This window comes from Mirounga angustirostris, unplaced genomic scaffold, assembly GCF_029215605.1.
Source record: "Mirounga angustirostris isolate CCGP_5_RB_7025 unplaced genomic scaffold, mMirAng1.0.hap1 SCAF_7, whole genome shotgun sequence".
Classification (NCBI taxonomy): Eukaryota; Metazoa; Chordata; class Mammalia; order Carnivora; family Phocidae; genus Mirounga; species Mirounga angustirostris.
This window is the reverse complement of record NW_026991715.1, coordinates 55946298-55969503: the sequence shown is the minus strand read 5'-3', so window position 1 is coordinate 55969503 and position 23206 is coordinate 55946298. Positions and strand designations below refer to the sequence as shown.

The 23206-nt window shown below is 40.2% G+C and overlaps 1 protein-coding gene across 13 annotated transcripts in view; it reads right to left on the bottom strand.

Moving 5' to 3' along the window:
- ARHGEF28 (Rho guanine nucleotide exchange factor 28) overlaps window positions 1-23206 on the bottom strand; it is a 314565-nt gene that overhangs the window by 90518 nt on the left and 200841 nt on the right. For all 13 annotated transcript variants that reach the window (XR_010413099.1, XM_045896431.3, XM_064596234.1 and 10 more), the window contains 3 exons: window positions 8570-8691; window positions 4662-4942; window positions 1597-1804 (listed from right to left, as the gene is read on the bottom strand). Coding sequence is in view for 12 of the 13 variants with exons in the window: in XM_045896431.3 (XP_045752387.2) it covers window positions 1597-1804; window positions 4662-4942; window positions 8570-8691 (611 nt within the window). In the remaining variant the exon portion in view is untranslated. The remainder of the gene's footprint in view (window positions 1-1596; window positions 1805-4661; window positions 4943-8569; window positions 8692-23206) is intronic.

Below are 23206 nucleotides of genomic sequence, written 5' to 3'. Positions count from 1 at the left end.
TAGGGAGGGCCCACTGGTTCTAGACATCAGACAGCTTGAGCTGCCCTATACCCCTAACAGTGACTAGTCACAGAGGGCCAGAGCCAAATGTCACCCTCTGCATGTAAGTTATGTATAGTAATTATTTTTCATAACCATGGAACTTTGAAAATTAGCCAGAATTCTTTGGCAAAAAGTTAACACAGGGCAATTACAGAGGCAAGGCAAGATACATTTTATAGGACGGAGTCTTCCTGAAAGTGAACAGCATGAACTGATTCACAAAGACTGAATTACTTTTCCTTCCAAGTAATAAGAACTTTTTCACAATTCCATTCAAAATGCAAAGAAGTATCTACATTAACAACCATACCCATTTCTTATCATCCAGAAATATCACATGACATTTAGGTTCAAAAGATCATGACTGCTCTCCAGGCCTCAGAGCTGAGGGGAAGGATTCAGGAACTGCAGTCAGAAAGTCAGAAGGCCTGGATTGAGGGCGCCTGGGTGGCTCAGTTGGTTAAGCGACTGCCTTCGGCTCAGGTCATGATCCCAGGGTCCTGAGATGGAGCCCCGCATCGGGCTCCCTGCTCTGCGGGAGGCCTGCTTCTCCCTCTCCCCTTCCCCCTGCTTGTGTTCCTGCTCTCGCTGTCTCTGTCTCTGTCAAATAAATAAATAAAATATTTAAAAAAAAAAAAAAAAAAAAAAAGAAGGCCTGGATTGAGTACTGAATCTATCACCAATTGGGAGCAACCTGGACGAGACACCTCATCTCTCCAAAACCTCATTTACCCAAAAATTAAAAGTATACTTATGTCCCAGCTAGCTAAGAGAAAATTGTAAGTTTCGTGTATGTCGAACTCATGTTTTGAATACCGCAAAGTACACCACAAAAACAAAGCATCATCATAACCATCAGAGATTCACAGTAAGAGAAATCTGGGCACAGCACACATTGTTTTACAGTAGTAAACTCAATTTAAAAAGAAAACAAGTGGACGATAGAAATCGAAAAAGAAGAAAACACACGTGCAAACACAAAAAGGCTTTGTCTTCAAGGTTGGAAGAGTTCATTATTTAAAAAAACAAAAACAAAAAGCCAAACAAACAAAAAACAACCATAACAAAACTCTAACGTGAAAACGTATATGAGAGAAAAGTCCTCTCCTGTGGAAAAACTGACAAAGTTTATGGTGTCCCACATTAGTTCGTGTAGCCAGAAATGCTCAACAAATATCACCTTTGCCTGTAATGTTATTTACCTCATCATCTGAGCCAAGTAAAAATGTATGTGAGCAAACAAGATTTCTCCCTTTGCTGAAGGGATGCTGGCAGAAATCATTATATAAAACAGCAAAATTTTCCAAGTATGTGAAAGATTATATGTACTGATGGTAAATTAACGAAACATAAACCCACCATTTTAAGGACTATATAAATTAAACAGAGTGGGAGAGATTAAAAAGACAATCAGACAGCTCATGAGTTTCTCAAAAAAAAAAAAAAAAGTTCACACATGTGAATGAAACATAATTTGCCCTTTGGATAGAGGTGGATGTTTAGATAACATAGCTTCCAAGTTTACAATAAACCAAATTAATACAATAAGAATACCTTCAACTGCAGGTTACTTGATAAAGAAAGGGACTCTGTCCTGGAGATACTAAAATCTGGTTCAGTGGTGGTCTCAAGAGAGTCCAATTCATCCCCACTAGGAATCCCAGTTCTTGAGGAACTCTGAGACACTGGAGTGTAGCAAATGTGTGACTGCTCGGAATGTCCTTCCCCTTCACTGTCGGCATCCAGGGCATCGAGGCTAGAACTAAAGCACAGAGGAATTAAAATAATCATGTAAGCCAACAGACTGACCACGGACTTGCTGGTTTCTATTTCTCTCCATTCAAATTCTCTCCTTGGCAGAAGATGCAACAGATACTCATTTAAAACGTTTCTAACAAAATTTCCAAGAGATTTTCCATTTTTATCCTCCCCCATCCAAATCTCCTCCTTTTTAAATAAAATGTTATGTTTCCCCAAACGAACATTTCCACCTAGCAGAAGCCATTGCGAGTACTCTAAGAAACAAAACCTGGTGTAAGTTAGTACTATCCTATTTGTTTTGTAAATGTAATTATTACAGGCCCTAAGTAGTTACCCTTCGAATATTAAAACTGCACAAGAAACAGAACCCCATGGTTGTTTGGGAGGCCTCTGGGGGATGGCAAGTGAAACTATGCAGCGGGGGACTAGAAAGCTCGGGCAGTGAGACATGTTCAAGGACAGACTGCAAAGACCTCACATCCGAGTTGATGGCAAGACCTGAGTCAACATGAGTCAAGTGGGCTCCCAAATGTGTCATGTTAGATTATCATTTTTAGAGATTTTAGCTGAGCAATCCACCTCAGAAACAGGTAGTACTTCTGCTCAACGACTGCTGTTCTTTCCTAATTTAACTTTAATAACCAGGAAATTAAAAGGAAAGAATGTGACCTTCCACATTCCTGGCTCATTCCATAACATTTACATTTTAAGCCACTCAAATTCTAAGGCCAAGAGCGTCCACAGGCATGTGAATACTGGATGCATTTTTAAATGTATTTTTATTCCATTGTTGCAGTTCTGGAGTTAAAATTTTAATAACACCACAATGAAACCATCTTGATTATGAAATATGATGCAGAAAGTGAAACTCTGAATTAATCCACTGTGGTTATTTTTCTTAAAAATCCATAAGCTACTTAGTGCCCGCTGAATATCCATGTAATAAATTATGACACTTGCCAAAGAGACTATACTACACATGTCTCTAATCCCAACACTTAGGTTACTCTCTGGGGCACCAGCAAACTCAGAAGTGAAGGCTACAACTGGCATCACTGAGGATTTCCAGAGTAGGGTCCTTCTCCTTTCAGAACCCATTGAAGGACTTTACCTTGGCATTGAGCAGAGAACAAACTAGAGGTGGACCTCACACTCTAATTCAACACATGAATGTTGAAGTCCATAAAATTATTTCTCATAAAAAACCAAAGCTTAGTGTGAAGAAACACCTTCTGGCAAATGCTGGTGCTCTGAATGTTACAGCAATGTAATTAGAGATATACTAAGGTGCTATGTAGTTTTCTTAATTCAACGATAGTCTGAGAGTAGACAGAGCCCTTAGGGGTGGTGGTGTGTGTGGGGGGGGGTGGTTGTTAAAGGTCCGCTGATGCCTTGTGCCTCTGTAGTTGTCTTTCAGCTTGTGATCTTGTGATGTGTCTTTTAACTTTGTTAATACAAATAAATATTAGTTCAAATGGTTGGCTGCCTGCCATCATATTCTAACTAAACAAAAGTCTTTCCAGTTATATACAGCATTTCTCCATCACTGTGAGTACATGCTAGAAGTATCAGGGATTATTTTACTTTGCACACTATACATTAAGACATTTCTTTAAAAAAAAAAAAAAGATTTTATTTTTAAATAATCTCTACACCCAAGGTTGGGCTTGAACTCACAAACCTCAGATCAAGAGTCACATGCTCTACCAACTAAGCCAGCCAGGCACCCCTAAAACATTTCTTTTTCTACCTATTTAAATGGGCTACAATTTTTCCTAAGTTAGTAAGCTAAGATATTTGGTATCATAAACCATATTCTTCAGGATTACCTCTTGGTTCTTGTTTTACAATACCATTTTTCAAGATCCCATTAGTGAAACATGAAATCCATTGTAAGTTGTGACCAAATTTTTCTTTTAAAATAGTATAGAATAGAAAATATAAGAATTCATTCCACATGTTATTTCATAAAACATTTATTTAAATTTTTTGTATATTTATGTGGTGGGGTGTCATGGTGTGATAAGCATTTCTTACTATGAATGTTGGTAAAACAAAAAAGGTTTTCAAAATAAAAGTTTTAGAATGAAATAAATTGTTCTATCATCTCATTTTCTTCTTGTTGTTATGCAGTTTAAAATAAATGTTGCTTTGCTTATATTCCCCTTGTAGCTTCTCAAAACATCAAAGTTTCAGTAACATATGGTTATGTATTGTGCATATTTTACTTTCACCAAAATGTTTTAAACCTTAGAAAATTTAGGGTTTAGGCCCCTGTGTTAACCTCAGTTTTTATTGTGTGCCCCCAAATTTCTCCTTCATGAGAAGTTCCCAGCCTCTCAGCCCCTCAGCCTCTTCACAGTACATTTCACTTTGAGTTCATTATCAATCATGTTACATGCTCCGAGCCTGACACCCACTGAAGGAAGAGTCCCACTGCCATCCCAGGGCCAAAATGGGGCTTTCTTGGATCATAAGTCCTTTGTCCTCATTCCTACATTTTCTGGAGGAGACAGAACATCTTTATTAGATAATGCCAAATTATTTTCCAAGGTTATTACACAATTTTCACTCCTATCAACTGTATATAAGTGTTTCCATTGTATACATTTGCACCAAAATATGGTAACTTTAAAATATTTGCCTACCTAGCAAGTGTACAATGTTATTTCATTGTGGTTTTCCTCTATTATATCTTACTTTCAAGTCAAGGAATGTAGGAATCTGAAAGGGGGCAATATTTTGATGTAGAGATAAAAGTGGTGGGGACAATAAGATATAATAAAATACAATTTCACAAGTCCAGCTACAAGGTTCTTTGATCTTCTACACTTCTCCTCTAGAATATAGCACCTTACCTTCTTTTCTTCAGATGACTTTGTTCCTTTTCAAATCCATGATGACCAAAGGAAAGATTAAAATTGGAAGCATATGAACTAGATGGTGATGGGAAGGACTGCTGAGCTTCAGTATTTGAGGTCACTTCCTTGTTCTCACTTAGTGGGTATTTTCCATGGCTGGTTTCGGCAGCAATGATATGCTTGCAGTTCTGAGGCCCCAGAGTAGAACCCATGGATTCAGGGCAGGTGTTTGTAGTGATTCCTTCTATATTAATGTAATTAATATCCAAATCACCAACCTGGTAGTTGAAAGAAAAATATTTGCTGAGCAAAAGCAGGAGAGATTGGCTGAACTGAGAATAAAATTTTCCCAATTGAACAAGCTTCCACCTTTTTTACCTTGTTCTGTTTGTTCTTGTTTTGTTTTATGTAAGCAGAGAATTCTTTCATGATGTTTTTGTTCACTTGGCTGCTATCCCACCATTCACGAAAGGAAGAAGACCAACTGAGTGCTTTATAAAGTTGTTCTTTACTATGAAACCAAAAATGGACTATGCTTTTAAGATTTTGTGAGCCACTGATTCAAAAGGGGATATATTTTAAATACTTGAGCAAAAACTAAAGAGTAGGCAGGTTTATTTAGAAAGTAGTTTATTGGAATCTGGATAACTAAGGTAGTGGTGGTCACATAAATCTGACTCTCAAAAAAAACAAAACAAACTACAAACTAGAATAAGAATAAAACTGCCTAAGATGAATGGACTTAACTAGAAAACACAAAATGCCCCAAACTTCAAATTATCTGTAAATAATAAAATTAACACCAAATCTAGCAAGCAACCTGTTATACTGCTGCCATAAGCCTATGTGCAGAATATAAGTGGTCTGGAAAATTCTGCACAGCAGAGAAAAGAGGGAGCTAATGGAGGGTCTAAGACCAACCTAAAATCGGCACTGGAAAGAGAAAGTGCAGCCTACACCTATGAAAAACAGTCCTTTATTTAAGGAAGAGGATTAAAAACATCGGTGATCTGAGGTGGCAGTCATCAAAGGCATCACTTCTGAGGGAGAAGACAGTAACAAGAAAAAGGATGACAGTCTGGTGACAGGGTAGCAAAGGGAGAAAGAAGCAAAAGGGGAAAATGTAGAGTCCTAAATCTTCATCATCATAATAATTTACTATGACAAAAACAATCAAGGAATGCCCAAACCAGTGGATGAGAGTCAGCTGAGTAACAGGAGATGTATAGACACTCAAACCCTCTTCCTGCAAGACACTTAATACTTTAAAAAGAAGATAGTAATTTTACTGAAAACAAACTTGGTAAATCAAAGATAAGTAATGGGACAAATTATTTTCCTGTGCCTCCTGATACAATGCAGTGAGAAGGACACAACATCACTTCTGTAATAATCCTGCTTACCAGACATAGCCTGAATCCAATCATGAGGAATTATCAAACAAACCAAAATTGAAGCACATTCTAACAAAAACAAACAAAATCCTGGTCTGTATTCTTCAAAACTATTGACTCCATAAAAGACAAATACTAAGGAACTCTTGCAAATTATAAGAGACTCAAGAGATAGGACAACTAAATTTTCTTTTGCTACAAAGAATATTGGGATGATTGGCTAAAATCGAGTAAGGTCTGCAGACAGTTACTACTATACTAATGATGATTTCCTGATTTTGGTAACTATAGATGCTTAGTAAGAGGATGACCAAGCTTTTTAGGAAATATACACCATGAAAGACTGAGGGATAAAAAGGCACCAAATTTTCAATTTGCCTGAAATGGTTAATATTATATACTTAGTTTCATCATTTGCATGTACAAAAACATACTATTCAGAGTATAGTTAAGCTAAAATATGATAAAATATTAACATTGGGGGAATTTTTATAAAGAACATATATGTATTCTTTGTACTGAATTATATAGGCTTGAAATGATGTCCAAATAAAATGAATTTTTTTCAAAGTAGTTTATATGACAGAGTAATTTTCAAAGTAGTTTCTACCACGTATATTTCCTCATTAGGTAGGTTGATAACTGAGAATTCACTGGAAACAGCATCACAAACAACGTACCAATTTTTTTACAGTTCTGTGCCAGGTTGAGGCAGAAGAAGGAAATGAGACAAGAGTCTTCTCAGATACTGATAGCAATTGTTTTAAATATGCAGAATTTGGACTCATATCATCCTTGTTATTCAAATGGACATAGAAACAGTAAAAGAATACTACAACTATGCTACACAGACAGAGTGAACTTCATTATTTGTATCCATACTTTTAGTTTTATTTCTGTTTTCATTGCACAAATTCAGCAATCCTCTGCTACATTTCAGTTTATCATTTAGGCTGTTTGAGTTCTCTTGAAATGCATGTTTCAAGTTATTAAAGCAATACTTACCTCAAGATATTCCGAAACAGAAATTATATTCTAACCTCATCTTTGGTTTGGGAAGTTTTGCAAGTTTAATGTATCTTAGAGCACAGTATTCCCCCATGTAATACTGAAGCATGTACAGTTTTAGCTACTTGAGGTAAGTGAAATATTTGCAGTATTCACTGAGGTTTAGAGCAAAGAGATAAGGATACAAGTACTTCACTTAAATGTTAAGAAAATACAGCAACCATTAGAATCAGAATGTGGCTAGAGCACACCAGACCCAATTGCCCTGTATCTCCAAAGAATGTCCCCAAAACTCCCTATTTGTCCTAACCTCTGCTTCATCCTAGATTTCTCTAAGTAGGGCTGACATTCAGCATGCCAAAAAAACTATACCAGGTATTTACAGCTGATGTCCATTCTGACTGGTCCCTCTGTCATCCCGAATATCAGCCCAATCCATACCTTTTATACTATGCATTTGATGTAACAATGTTTGGAAAAGAAAAGGAAAAAACCAAGATATTTGACTCAAAGGGTGAAATTGAGATCTACTAGACAGAGAAGTTTATATCACAGAAAACATCTCTAAGTAACAGGGTACAATATATGCGTAATAACAACAACAAAAAGGGTAAATTTCTTTATTGCTCAGTAAGCATATATATGGTGCATCTTCTATGGGGGTTAGGTTTGGAAGTCTGTGGAGAAGGCAAAAAATTATGTTTTGTCAAAATTACCCTTGAAAATCTCTAAAATCATCCATAAAATCGTATGCAGAGCATAAAAATCTTCAGATCTAAAACTATGTTTTAATTTTTATAAATATTAAAATTTGAGAATCGCTGAGCTAGAGAAAATAAAGGATAAATCCATATATCGACGCACATGCAAACCACAAGCCTCTGTGAGATCTAACTCACAAACCTCTGTCAGAGACTGGGTGGGGCATTCTAAAGGGTTCCAACTTCCCTGTAGTATAACAACATTCTCTCTTTTTTTTTTTTTTTAACATCATTCTCTTTTAATATTAAAGCTCTATAATCTTAGTATATGTTAATAGGTGTGTTACAAGGATTAAAGAAGTAATTTATATGACAGCATTACATGGGGCTGGCATCAAGCTCTTGCTCATAACTGTTTGCTGAATTTGAATACAAATATTACTTAATCAGGTCATGTACACAGTGTGTTTTGTTTTGTTTTGTTTTGTTGAAAAGCTGTAGAGAAGATACTAGCTTCCCAATTGTCACTTCCTATTTTGACTCCATGCAAGAGCTCACATACTCTTCTCACTTGACATTGTCTCAAGACCCCTCCCTACAGTTCTTCTAGGTGGGGTAACGAGTGCTGTGCATGAAAGGAAAACCTAAGTTAAGTGCTCATATGATGAGGCTCCAATGGAGCATCACCAGGGCCACACTTAGGCTGAAATTTTCAGAGCAACACAATGATGACTATAATTCTCATTTACTCAGGTTTTGGAAAGAGAGCAAGATCCCTCTTGTAACACCCGTCACGCCTTACCTGATCTATCACCATACAGTTAGCATAAACTTCATCACCGCCATTCAGCACACCAGAGAGTCGGCCTGCAGCAAAGAATGTTGGGGAATGCTTGGATTTTTTGAAGACATCAAAAGAGTGATCTAGAGGGAAAATGACAACAGGACAGAAAAAAAGTAGATGGAATTTATTTTACAGTCAAACTTTACCTTCTTTTTTTTTTAGATTTCATTTGTTATTTGAGAGAGAGAGAGACAGAGCAAGAGAAAGAAAGAATAAGCAGGGGGCAGGGGCAGAGGGAGAGGGAGAAGCAGACTCCCCATTGAGCAGGGAGACCAACGTGGGGCTCCATCCCAGGACCCTGAGAACATGACCTGAGCTGAAGGCAGACGCTTAACCCACTGAGCCACCCAGGCGCCCCAAACTTTACCTTCTTAATCGAACAGTTAAAAAAAATGCAGGCTGCATTTTTTAAATGTGTTCACATATTAACATCTATGTGCATGTATTTTCTGTTCTACATCCAAACCTTCTCAGTTATCTAAAACCTAAAGAATAGTTATAGATAGTGTGTGCCCATTTCAAGCACTATTTTTCCAATCATAAGAGATTTTTTATAAAATCATTAGATTTCTTTTTTTTTTTTTTTAATTGAGAGACAGCATGCGAGAGAGAGAGCGAGCACAAGCAGGAGGGAAGGGCAGAGGGAGAGGGAGAAGCAGACTCCCCACTGAGCAAGGAGTCCAATGCAGGGCTCGATCCCAGAATTCTGGGATCACGTCCTGAGCCGAAGGCAGATGCTTAACCAATTGAGCCCCCCAGGCACCCAAAAATCATTAGATTTCTGCTTTCCATTTCTAATAGATAAAACTAGAGTTCATTCTACTTTATCAATAACTTGGAAGCATTTGTGATTGTACTACAAGCCTCAGGGCCACTGCAGTGTTCAGGCTCCATACCCTTTATTAACGGACCAAAGACAGGACACAGTCTAGGAGTTCTGAATGAATATGCATACTCTTACAGAGAATGTTGCTTCTTTTTTAATTATCGAAATGTTTTTGTTTGTTTCTATGTTCTCGGCTTTGTTACAAATAGATGAGGTTGCTCAAAGTTGAGTTCCAAAGAGTTGAGGTGCTACTGTATTTGTAGGGAACAGGAAGTTGGAGGCAGTAAAACACAGTGAAGCCAGAATGCCTCATTTCCTGAGACTTTGGCTCAATACCTTTACAGAGTTTCCTCATCTATAAAAGCAGATTTTCATGATGCTTTCCCTGTCGTGGGGTATGAGAGTTAAATGAGTTCAAACATGGAAAGCACTAAATACATGCCAGCATTTAGCAAGAGCTCAATAAATATTAATTTTCAGTGTTACTACATTTTGTTATTAACAGTTATCTCAAGCATGTTCAATGTGAGGTTACTGATACTAAGAATATGGTGTTACTATCAGTATTATTAATACTATCTTAGTGTTATAGTAATAGTAAATTATCAGCATCTGTAAATGACTTTAGTAGGGTGGATTCAAAGGTGTGCTTGTAGCAGATATCATCCTCCCTGACATATATATTCTCAAGGGGACACAAAAGGAATAGTGTTGCCTCTGTTCTATCAGAAATAGCCCTAATCTCACCACCCCTCCAATCTATGTCATAGCATAAAAGCCAGGTAAGCCCATGGGAGTGAATCAGAAAATGAAAAAAGATTAGTAACTATTGGGCTGATGTACTTCTGCTGGAAGACATTATAAAAGTTACAAAAATATAGCAATTGTATGAACCAAATGGCATCAGTTTCAGATTCTGTATCTTAACCTACCTGCTGACCACAGAACACCAAAATGAGATTTCATTGAGCTTCTCAAGTAAATATACAGTGTAAATGGAAACTATTTTCTTTTATCCATAATGTCTTCTTTTATCAATTTATATAGCTAGCACTATGACAAAGTCCACAAATACTTCAAAAGTATGACCTTTATGATCAATTACTATACATTTTCATTGTAATTACACAAAGTAAAAGCACGTTCCAAAGATTATAAATCAAGAACCTGACAAAATGCTTTCAACATGTTCTGAAGAAAATACGTGCTTAAATGTCATTTTATAGAATGTTTGAAAAACAGTCATGAATAACTCAACATGGCCCTCTGAAGCATAATTAATCTAGTTTAAGTGCTCCACAATGGTTTGTTGTTTTTTTTTTTAAGATTTTATGTATTTAAGAGAGAGCATGAGCGAAAGAGAGAGAAAGAGAGTGCGCACAAGCAGGGGGGAAGGGCAGAGGGAGAGAAAGAAGCAGATGCCCTGCTGAGCAGGGAGCCTGATGTGCGGCTAGATCCCAAGACCCTGGGATCATGACCTGAGCAGAAGGCAGATGCTTAATCGACTGAGCCACCCAGGCACCCAAACTGCTCTATGATGTTTTAAGTTTACACACTATAACACACCTGGCATTTCTGCCATCACAATTGGTAACTTTGGCCAAGCTGGGGTTTAATTTATTTTCTGTGTAATTTGATCAGTGTTTTAGAAAATGATATAATTTGTTAACAAAGATGGGTCCCTAATCCCTTATCTCCAATTCTGAAATCTAGAAAGCTCTGAAAATCTAAACTTTTCTTCATAAATTTGGTTCATAAACATATTTGGTGCAAAATTTGACATGAACCACATGAGGCCATGTCTAGTTTTTATTTACCTCACCTGGTGTGAATATTCATACATTTTGCTGTAGAAATACTACCACACTGGATGATGGCATTGCCAGTCATATCATATTATAAGCACTATCCCAAAAAGATCTGAAAATTCTAAATTCCAAAACAAATCTAGTCCCAATAGTTTCAAACAAGAGACCAGATTTCTGTTATTACAGCAGATATTAGATCAATATTTCCCAAGATTTTATCATTCCTCTTCCAAATTTACAATTTTGCCATATCTACTTATTACCTGCATTATATTCTCTAATACTTGTTTTTAGATTGACCCACCCTTTTTTCTTTAAATAAAATGAATTTTAAAAGAAATACTTTATCCTTACTATAAACAGAAAGTCAGTATTCCCTGTCAAAACTGGAAGAGAATTATACAGACTAAACCAATGAAACCACCTTCTGACTGAATATAGTTGCCAATCAAAGCTGAGAGTCTACAAGGGTGTCTTGTTCACTGTCACGAAAGGAGATTCAGAAAGACTGGAGGATGTTAAAGATGCAGGGGGTTGCAAAATGAACTTTCTCCTTGAATCAGCAGAAAGATCAAGAATAAAAAGAAAAGGAAATACCTGCCTTCTGTGTGATTCAATGTCAACGAGCATTAGGTCGGGATACCAGCTTTAAGATCGACAGTGCCCAAAAGAATTTACCCTACACTTTGGGAAAATTGCCTAGACCATGTCATCATCCTGTCACTTAGGTAATGACTCCACTGAGACATTACTGTACAAAATCACAAGACAGTGGTGACAATGGAAAAATCTCTGTCTCCTCTCTAGATCTCTCATCCATAATCTACCACGTAAGATTTTCTGGGTCACTCAGAGCAACAATTTATAAGATTGGTCCAAAAGACTTTTTCAGTAGAACTCTAGAGCATTCATAGCCTCCTCTTGCCAAAGGATACCAAAGGGTAATCAGATCTGCAAGTGAACACAGATGAACAAACCAGAAGATGACAGCCTTCTAAGACCTTCACTCCTTTATTAACTTCAACACTAGTCATTGTAGTTAATGGGCTTCCAACCAGCGGAATGAGATTTATTACAGGAAGAAAATAAGTCTTCAAAATTACTTTCAAATAATCACCAGATACATATATTAAATTGGCTAATTTATCTTTGTCTCCATCATTCAAAGAAAAAGAAAAAAAATTCAAAAAAGCTACAATGGCTTCTTTAAAAAAAAAACAACTAATCTTATCAAGATTTAAGATATATTTCATTACTTCCATTTTAGTAGCAGTTAAGTGAAAAATAATTGCCAAAAAAAAAAAAGAATCCTTCAGGTCCTTTCTCAATAAGCATATACAGATAACACGCAATAAGAAAATCAGCTCTTTGTCTTAAATTATGCTGTTTTTAAGACAGTTCTCCCTGGGCACCTGGGTGGCTCAGTTGGTTAAGCGACTGCCTTCGGCTCAGGTCATGATCCTGGAGTCCCTGGATCGAGTCCCGCATCGGGCTCCCTGCTCGGCAGGGAGTCTGCTTCTCCCTCTGATCCTCCTCCCTCTCATGCTCTCTGTCTCTCATTCTCTCTGTCTCAAATAAATAAATAAAATCTTTAAGAAAAAAAAAAAGACAGTTTTCCCTAGCAAAAAGCTAACTTTACAGTTCTGTTGATAACATTTATTTTTAATATGTGGTAGACCCACATTTCAAAGGCAGTATAAAAGGAACCAAAACTCAACTGCCATCCAAATGGCTGAAATTTTTACATCAGTGAAGAACAATGCATTGTAGTCATTAAGAGCTAGGGCCCTGGGCTGCTTGAATGCCTAGCCCTACTTCACCAGCTATTCGCTGTGTGACCTTGGGCAAGTTACTTAACCTCTCTACACCTCCATTTCCTGATCCATAAAATAGGGATGATAACATATCTCATAGGATTATCCCAAGGATTAAGCGATTTAATATTTTAAGTGCTTGGACATCATGTGACACAAAGTAAGCCCTATAACACACTTGCTATTATCATACTAGTAAATGAGGTTGTCTAGTTTTGTCTAGCTTTTATCAAATGGTTTCTACCCTGGTTAGAACTTTACATGTTTCAAACCAACCCCAGGAAAGTGGAATGCATAAAACATTCATGTGCTACACAAAGAGCTTTTAAAATGTAACTCTCTTATTTCAGACCTAGCTCACATTAGGACATTTTATAAAGTCCATCCTGGAAATGGTAACCGAAAAACAAAGTCAAACTGCCCATAAAATTTACCTCCAGCAACTCAAGGATGAGATCTCACGAAATGGGAGGGATTATAACAGAACCAACAAAGAATAAAGTCAGACAATCAGAGACAGTGTTTCCCAAGAACAAAGGGAAGATTTGAGAATTGAGGATGTTCCAACATGATCAAGCGGCCTCGGGCCAGGTTCTCACTGCAGAGTGAGTGCCTAGAGGATAAACAGCAGCTCCAGGGGATCCCCAGATCTCCTCTCTCCCATTATGCTCATTGCTCTGTAATGCGATCTAAGGAACTCTACAAGGACTCCCTGAAGCAAAAATCTGCATCGGCGCTTCTTTGCTACACTAGATGCTTCAGTCAGGTGACAGGAGAGACAACTGAGAGTAAATGTATTTCACCCACAGAAAGAAGGAGAACTAGTGAGGGGGAGAGGGAAAAGCAGCTGCAAGTACCTCCCTTTTTTCCAACATTCACAACTACCCCCAAATGGGCAGGAAACAGTTAATAGCACCGCTCAGCCTAGGGCCTCTGCAACCTGAGTTCCGGTGAAATCCAACCCTCCCTCCTGAAGCTAAGGGCCTTGCAGCTTAAGGAAAATGTGGTCTATTTGCCTGGTTATGTAAGAGACCCACATCCAGACATAAACCAACCCGGCTAGGACAGCCTTTTGCAAACCTGCTGCTGACCTGGTTTGGCCCGCTCTGGGTGCCAAGCTCGCGCCTGCCAAAAGCAGGGGAGGGCCTCTCAGTCCACCTATCTCTTTACAATGGCAGGGCAGCTTTGTTTGTTTCTTTCATTCATTCATTCAACTGTGCTTTAAGCCTAGCAAGGCTATGAATACAGAAGGATTTATGGAGAATGACTAACCACCACAAGATGGGTCGAGAATATTTTAGAGTTCAGTTCCTGGCGCTCCATGGAAACTGTGCCCATCACAACCTAGGGGTCAGTTCTCCCCAGTAACCGTATGTGACCTAGGGCAGCATTTGATACTGAGATGGCTCCCTTTTCCCCTTTGCCTCCAGGACACCTCTCTCTCTCTATCTGGCCTTTCCTTCTCAGTCTCTGTCATCCTCTCAATTTTAATACAGGTTGCGGTGCCCCGGGATCAATCCTCAAATGTCCCTCTTTCTCTCTCCCTCCCTCTCCCCACATTCCCTGGATGTCTAACAGCCCGGTGTCATACACCATTGTATGATGATGACTCCCACAGTCCCAGAGTTTCATATCCAACCCAGACCTCCCCCCTGAATCACAACCATCTCCTTAACATCTCCACAGAGTTGTCCAGCAGCCACGAAAGCAAAACACAACTCCTGATTTTCTCCCTTCTGCAGAAGCTCCTCCCCGTCAACAGCAACTGTCTCTCCCTGGACTGACCTTGACTGTTCTCTTTCACAACCAAACGAATCCACAATCTGACCTTTTCTTACACCTCCACCCACTGCCACGCCAGGGCAAGCCACCACCATCTCCTGCTCAGACTACGGGAAGACCACTGTCCCCTGACTATTCTCCTTGCTGTCGCTTCTCTGCCCTTGACAACCCATTCTCCACAACATATACAAGGCAATCGTGTTACAAAGAAAATCAAATCACGTCTTGCCTTTGCAAAATTCTCCAGTGGCTGCCCCTCTCATTTTGGGTAAAAGCCAAACTTTACCACAACCTACAGTGTTTTACTAAAATGGTTCTGGGCCGCACTTTTAACATGGGTAGTGTGTGTTTTAAGAAGGTGTTTCCCCACACATCCAAGCAATTCTGACACCAGCTGGGTGTCCTACAATTCAACTCAATTCTGGCACTTTCTACCCAGAGATAACATCAGATTCCACAGATTAAGGGTTTAATCCTACAAGACTACCCACCCCCACGTTCAGATGCCAGTCACAAGTCCAGGTCGTTACCTATATTTCTGACCAGTTGGCTATAAATTGGTAGAGACCAATTGCCATGACCCCCTCTCCTTAGGTTAGATTCATTTGCTTGACAGGTTCAGAGATTCAGAATAACATTTTACCGATTAAATTACTGATTTATTTTTAGAGGATATAACTCGGAACAGCTAGATGGAAGAGATCCATAGGACAAGGTATGAGGTGCTTCCATGCTCTCTCAGAGTACAATGCTTTCCTTATACCTCCTCCTGTTCCTCATCCAAAAGCTCTCTGAAACCTGTCCTCTTGGTTTCATTATATACACACGATTGATTAAATCTTCAGCCATTGGTGATTGAACTCAAACTTTAGCCCCTCTCCCCTCCCCAGAAGCGAGGGTGGGTAAGACTGAAAGTTCCAACTCTCTATTCACATGGCCAGTTCCCCTGGCAACCAGCCCCCAATTCTGAGGTCCAAAAGTCACCTCATTAATATAACAAGAGACACCTTTATCATACTCATTACACAGGACCTTCCAAGAGTTTTAGGGAAGCCTATACCAGAAACAGGAGAAAGACCAAATATGTATTTCTTATTATAAATCACAATGTCATACTTACATAACCTGCCCCACCTCCACCCTCACCCAACCTCTCTGAAGCCTGCCAAATACTCTACTCCAGCCTCACTGGTCTTGCCATTCTATGCCTCAGGCCATTTGCACTTACGTTCTCTCTACCAGGATTGTTCTTCCCCTGGACATCCTGATGCTTTGCTTCCTCACTTTCTTCAGTTCTCTACTCAAATATTATCTTATCAAACAGCCTCTCCCAGGCCATTAGGTATATAAAATAGCACCTCACCTCCAAGACCTGCTTTATTTCCCCTTATGCCATAGATCATCACCTAGCATCATATGTCTTTACTGTATATTGTTACCTTCTACTAAAATGTAAACTCCATCAGAACAGCGAGTTTGAATACTTTGTCCACTATATCCCCAGGGCCTAGAGCCATGTCAGGTGCATAAAAGATTCTCAGTAAATACTACCTGAAGGAGTGAATACTTTCTCATCAAGAACAGAAACCTTGTACAGGGTACAACTGAGACTATTCCCTTCTGGTCTGACAAATTTCCTCAGATTCTGGAAGTGTTCTTGTGCGTTGCCCAACTGTTCTTGCTCTACTCCTGGTTGTAAAGGAAATATTGCTTTCTTTTGCAACACATTTCTGTGTTTTGCGTTCTTCTTATTTCTCATTCATCCATTCATTCATTCTCTTTTCCAACATGTGCGGTGTGACTACTGACTACCAGCCACCATGCTACTTGCTGGGCCCTGCCCAGGTTCCTCAGCCTCCATCTGTGACTCTTAAAAATATCCTTAAGCATAGTCCTTGTAGACCACTTCCCCAGGAGGTCCCCTGACAGGTCTCTAAACAGCCAGCAGGCTGTCCTCTGAGCTCTTCCTGCCTGTTGCCTCCCGTGTAGTCCTATGTGATCTACCGCACTCCGGAGACAGAAGTTTCATTTTGTTCCTCCTGGTAGGATAAGTAACTTCCCGGTTGGGGTCTGAGCTAAAAACAGCTTCTTCCGTTGTGCGGAACAACGCAGGTGCCCGTCACTTCTGTGCGACACCACCCAACATGCCCCGGGGCAGAAGGAGCCCAAGAATGCCTCTTTCATCTCCTTATTTCGAAAAACCAAGGGATCACTCTTTCACTAACAGAATAATGAGACAACCAGGCAGATTTGCAAGGTAAAGGTACTGGAAGATCAGGAAAAAAAAAAAAAAAAAAATGGAGAGAAAAAAAATTCTAGGTACTGCAAGAGAGTCAGCATCTAACACCTGTTCCCTATCAGGTCATTCATTATACGAGGTAACACCACTGTTAGAGCCAACGGCGATACAGTGCTTACTCTGAACCAGGCACTACATGATTTCCATTTATTGGCTCACTTGATCCTCAGAACAATCTCCTGAGGCAGTACTATTTAGTACTTCCATTTTGCAGAGCAGGAAACTGTGGTGCTATTTAAGTAACTTCCCCAAGTTCCCTTAACTTCGTCGGTGGCTTCCCTACGAAAGCACTCTGCTAGCCAGTTCAAAGCATTTATTTTAATAATCGAGCTTACTGAGTATCCCGTTTGAACTAGAGAAAACGGCATCTGAGCAATGTCTGGTATTCTCCCATCAGGAAGTTTCATTATTGTGCTGCGCTGTGACTTGCGCCTACTTGTGTCGATTTACTTCCTGGGCCCATGCTCTCCGCCTCTGGAGATTTGCGGCCAGAATAGGACAGTTGTGAGTCTGGCTGAGAAAACGTTCATACAACAGTAAATACATGATCTCGTTTTGTTTAGCCACACGACACACAAGATAACAGAGAAAGACAGGACAGATAAACTGAGATGTTAGCTGCTACCTTCCAGGTGATGGAATACAGGTGGTATTTAATTTCAACTCTGGGTTTTCTAGATTCCTAACCACCATCATTTTTACATGTAGAACAAAAGAAGAAACAGGTTGTGTCTTCAAAATGTGCCTCCCATGTGAAAGACCAGCTGTGGAATCTCAGGCAAAAAACCAGGTAATCAGTAAATCACCCGTATCGGATAATACCTGTGTAGACGCATTAGCTGGGAATGTTTTATGCAAGAGTACACAGTATTGTTTTTGCGCGTCTGCCAGCCCTCCTCTCCCTCACCCCATGAGGTATTATCGTGTTCGGCCTGTAGACACGAAAGCTGAGGCCCAGCGAGAGTGATTAACCCACCGATGTTATTAAGTGTTAGAACCAGAACACAAACAGTGTCGACAGAGACAGCCTTTCTCAATGCAGCACCCTATCCCCAAATTCCCAAAGTCAAAGGGAACTTTTGCCAAATTCTGAAATTTAAGGACAGTCCTTTCTGCAATGGTCTTGGTGTGCTCTGGGAGAATGAAAAAAAACTCACCCTCACAAGTGAAAAGGAACGTTTTCAGGGATAAACTGTCATTTATCTCCTTGTTTATTCTTCCTCTAAGTTTCTCTTAGGATTTTCCTGATATTAGTCTTGGCCTGGAACATCTCTTGGCCTCACTCTTCTGAGTTGGACTGGAGGTTACAGAGAGGATCCATCCAAATTCCAAAATTATCCCCAGCCCAGGAATTTCCTGTGGGTCATGCGTAAACTGAAGTTACTCTGAAGATTTAAGTGTACACCAAAACATGTCTGAGAGAATCCAGGGAACCTCTGTCTCCCAAAATAGAACGGTTCTAACATGGACCCAAATGCCTAATTCACCCTCAGAACTTGCCTCACCCTCCTGGGATCCTGTGCAAGAAAAGGGAGCCCTGGGGTGAGAACAGACCTCTCGACCAGTTCCGTTAACAGTAACAGCTGAGGGCAGAAGTGAAGGGATTCCAGAAGTGTTGAGGTGAAAGCTGTTTTTCCAGCTCTCTCCCTCGGAACAGCAGCTTAAAACCCCTTCTAAATAACAAGTTACAACTTGGTGCTCTAAAATCAGATCCTAAAAGAAGCCCTATTCTGCTGTTTTGAAAGACCTAATTATCAAAATTATCCAAGAAGAAAACAAGCCTTTTCCCTCATAATACACCGGAGGCACAGGGGGAGGTGGGGAGAAGGGACAGAGCAAGAAAATACCGTCCTTGGAGAACAACAATTTTCTCCCACATCTTCCCAAGTTCTCATTCCTAATTATAGTAGCACAAAGTAGCCTTCGAGATGACATAGGTTTATGTGTGCAAAAGGACTTCCAAATATGTAAGCAACTGTTTCCCTCCTTTGCTTCCCCCAAACTATCAAGGAGATGTTCACTCATGTGTTGTATATAGACTTGTAGTGATTAGACTTAATTAGCAATTCCTTTCCTTTTTTTTTTTAAGATTTTATTTATTTATTTGAGAGAGAGACTGAGCTAGCGAGCGGGAGGAGGGGCAGAGGGAGAAGCAGGCTCCCCACTGAGCAGGGAGCCTGACACGGGACTCAGTCCCAGGACCCTGGGATCATGACCTGAGCTGAAGGCAGATGCTTAACCAACTGAGCCACCTAGGCACCCTCCTTCTTTTCTTTTTAATTTGTTTTTTATTAATTTTTTAAAAGTAATCTCTATGCCCAACGTGGGGCTCAAACTCATGACTCTGAGGTCAAGAGTTGCCCGCTCCTCTGACTGAGCCAGCCAGGTGCCCCAGCAATTCCTCTCCTCCTTGATGCAGCTCTCTAAGGCCTCTATCAAGTTAGTCTACAGAGGGAAACAATGAGCAAACTGAAGGGGAAAAAACTGGCACATTCTACAAACACCAGAATAGAAGTGAAAGATCTCAAAGAAACTGGCGGGACTTTGACAAGACCATTTTTGGCGACTGTAGACAAAAAAATATATAAACTGGTAAGGAAGATATTCCTGGAGGTCGTCATCACAAGGAACCTTATGAATAATTCATATCCTACAGAATCTTCTAGGAAAACACGACCACATAAAAATGATTGTATTCAGTTCAAAAGTCATAAGGAGCTCCCATTCTCCAGCACCCATTTGTAGAGATACGTGTTTTTACCCCGACCCCTTAATATCTTAAAAAGTAACTGAGTTCTACTATTGACAAGGAACTATGTGAAAGGTTTCACTTTTTTTGAGGGATAATTGACATTAGTTTCAGGTGAGCAACAATGATTTGAGATTTGTATATATTGCAAAATGACCACAGTAAGTCTTGTTAACATCCCTCATCCTTGTGATGAGAACTTTTAAGATCTACTCTCTTACCAACTTTCAAATAACTCTCACTTATTTTTTTGTGTCCTCAATAAGAGCATGTGGAAGGAAGGGAGGAATGATGAAAGCCAAGCAATGCCTGGCGTTCTTCCAAATTGTTCTCGGTTTCTCCTGGTTGGGAAACTCCTGAATCCCATTCCATTATCCTGAGCAATCCTGGGCACCTGTGTGTACGTTAGTATGAATGAGAACTGGATAGGATACCAGTTACAATTCTTAACCAGGGTTTTCATTGGCAGGGACAACAGAGATCAAAGAAATGAGACATGTGGTTTCCCTGCCTGGGGGGAAAAATGTGATAGGCCAGAGCTACTCTGAAGGTAGGTGGGCTTTTTGTGATTCCATGTGGGGCTCTGTAGGAGACCACCTAGCAGGCTGTCCCACAGCATCACGAGGAAAACCACAGCTGGGAACACTTAGTGGGAGAGTAAGTTCAGGCAGCAGGGCAAGGAAGGGCCAGCTTCCCAGGCTGCTCCCGGTTGCCTAGTGGTGAGAATGGGTCCCTAAGATCCCACGGGCCTGTGAGAAGAGTAATAATGACGGAGTAGAGTACTTGTGGCCTGCCATGGAGCCCACCACGGCACCAAGGGAAGGACCCTATAGCAGATATTTTTAGACAAGCGCCTGAGCCAGCAGTCTGGGACATAGGTTCCAAGTTTTCTATAGTATAACAAGGGTGAGGCCAAGTCAGTGAAGGAGAAATCACCAGGAGAAATTCAGACGAACGCCAGGGAGAGGATCCAGTTGCCAGATGTGGGTCACAGATGTTGAATATTTTGTGCCTCAGGGAAGAGCCCAGGCTAACAGATCTGCCACAGACACCAGGAGGACCCACAGGACACTCAAAGATGAGGCCTCCTCCTATCCACCACCAATTGCACCCTACCCTCACTAGAAAATCACATTCCATACCAGCTTGGCCAAAAAAAGGAGGAACACGAAGACACTGAAGAAACTGGATATTTTACTGAAAGAGACTGAACAGTTACCGAATATAATGGTTTTTATTATTGCATCAGACCAAGCTTAATGCATTAGACTAAAATAAACCCTTTCCCCTCCCCACTGCCTGGAGTATAGGACTTTATAAGAAAGATCAGATCTATTACAAAATAAAAAAATAAACGCAAAATAAAAACTATGTGAGTGTAGTGTGAGTAAATTTGTACCACGATACACTTACAATATTTACTGCCTGCTTTCTGTTATCCAGGCAGTAGAGGTGTGAAAATAGGTCATCTAGGCTCTGTCTTCAAAGAATTTAGTGTCTTAGGGTGAGACACTCAATATTAGCTGTGATGCACTAACGAGGCCACTATTATAAAAACATGCAAAAGCCAGAGAGGCACAAAGGATAGAATGATGAACTCAGGTGCACACCTCTGTTTACTGCAGTATTTACAATAGCCAAACTATGGAAGCAGCCCAAGTGTCCACTGACTGATGAATGGATAAAGAAGATGCGGTATATTTATACAATGGAGTATTATTCAGCCATAAAACGACTGAAATCTTGCCATTTGCAACAACATGGATGGAGCTAGAGAGTATAATCCTCAGCTAAATAAGTCTGTCAGAGCAAGACAAATACCATGTGATTCACTCATATGTGGAATTTAAGAAACAAAACAAATGAGCAAAGGAATAAAAAAGAGAGAGAGACAAATCAAGAAACAGACTCCTAACTATAGAGAACAAAGTGATGGTTAGCAGAGGGTAGGTGTGGGAGGATGGGAGAAATAGGGGATGGGGATTAAAGAGTACATTTATCATGATGAAAAAAAATAAATTTAATTTTTTTTTTAGGAAAAAGCATGATGAACTAAGGGCATTCAGGGAAGTCTTGCAGAAAACAAACAAACACCTTTAAGCTTCATCTTACAGGACAAGCTGGAGACTTCTAGTCAGAAGTGGGAGCATATGCACGTGAATTTGCTAAAATAAAAATAAAAGGGGGAGAGAGAAGACTTACTGAAAGCATGTGAGGACATGTCACAGAACCACAGGAATTTAACACCCAAGGCTTGAGAGGGAGGCACCTGAGCAGCAACAGGACCTCAGGGAACGGAACAAGGGCCCGGAATCTAGCAGGACCCTACCACACAAGTGCTTCTCTCTTTACATGTTTGCAGCGTTTCCTCCTACCACAGACTGTTTTTTCCCAGCAAATGGCTTCCCCTCATACCTTCTGACACTGCCACTCATGAAGGGAGACATGTCCTTCCAAACTCCAGTCTCAAGAATCCCAAGGCAGGACTCTGATTGGCCAAGGAGGGATGCTGTGATTGGCCCCAGCCGGAGCGGGATGCCCAGCCCAAGCACCCAAGAAGGCAAGGTCGCCTGAGAAGGGGGCAGCATCATTTGGACCTATGGCCAGAGCAGCAGAGGGGCCCCCTCTAAACAATCTGAAAGCTGTTCAGCAAAGGGCAGGAGGATAGGCAGACAACAATAATCATCTAGGCCAATGCAGTATTTGGCATCTCTCTACATTTCCATAACACCATGAGTCAACAGTGTATGAGCCTGGGCTATTTCCCATCACTTTGATACACTCTATGTATGTCTAACTCTGCCCATTTGCTTGGAGGGAACCACCTGCCTATTCAAACCCTACCAGTTCACCACAGGCTATTAAAATGACATCCCCTTTTCAAACTGACATTCCTCGCTTCACCTTGAACTTCAACAGTAATTTTTCCTAATTTTTCCTATGGGATTCATCACTTTCTGGCTTATTATACCTGAATAAACAATTATTGGTTCTTGCCCCAAACTGGAGTGGTAGGGAAGAGCCCCTGAACATGGGATAACTGGAATAGTGCCTTCCTTCCATTATAGGGATTAAGGCAGAAATACATCTTGCCCAGGAATTTAAGCTGGCAAAAAAAAAAAAAAAAAAAAAAAAATCAGTTTCACATATTTGGCCAAATATTTGTTGAACTAAAGGGAGCCCCAAGGGGTATGTAGCCTTGTTGTTTGGCAAGGGGCTTGTAGTCTGCCTCCTTTCCTCTGTGGACCAAGGTAGACTTCCAGGCAGAGTCAGAAATCAGAACTGCCCTGTTCTCAAGGTAAACACTATCTTCATTG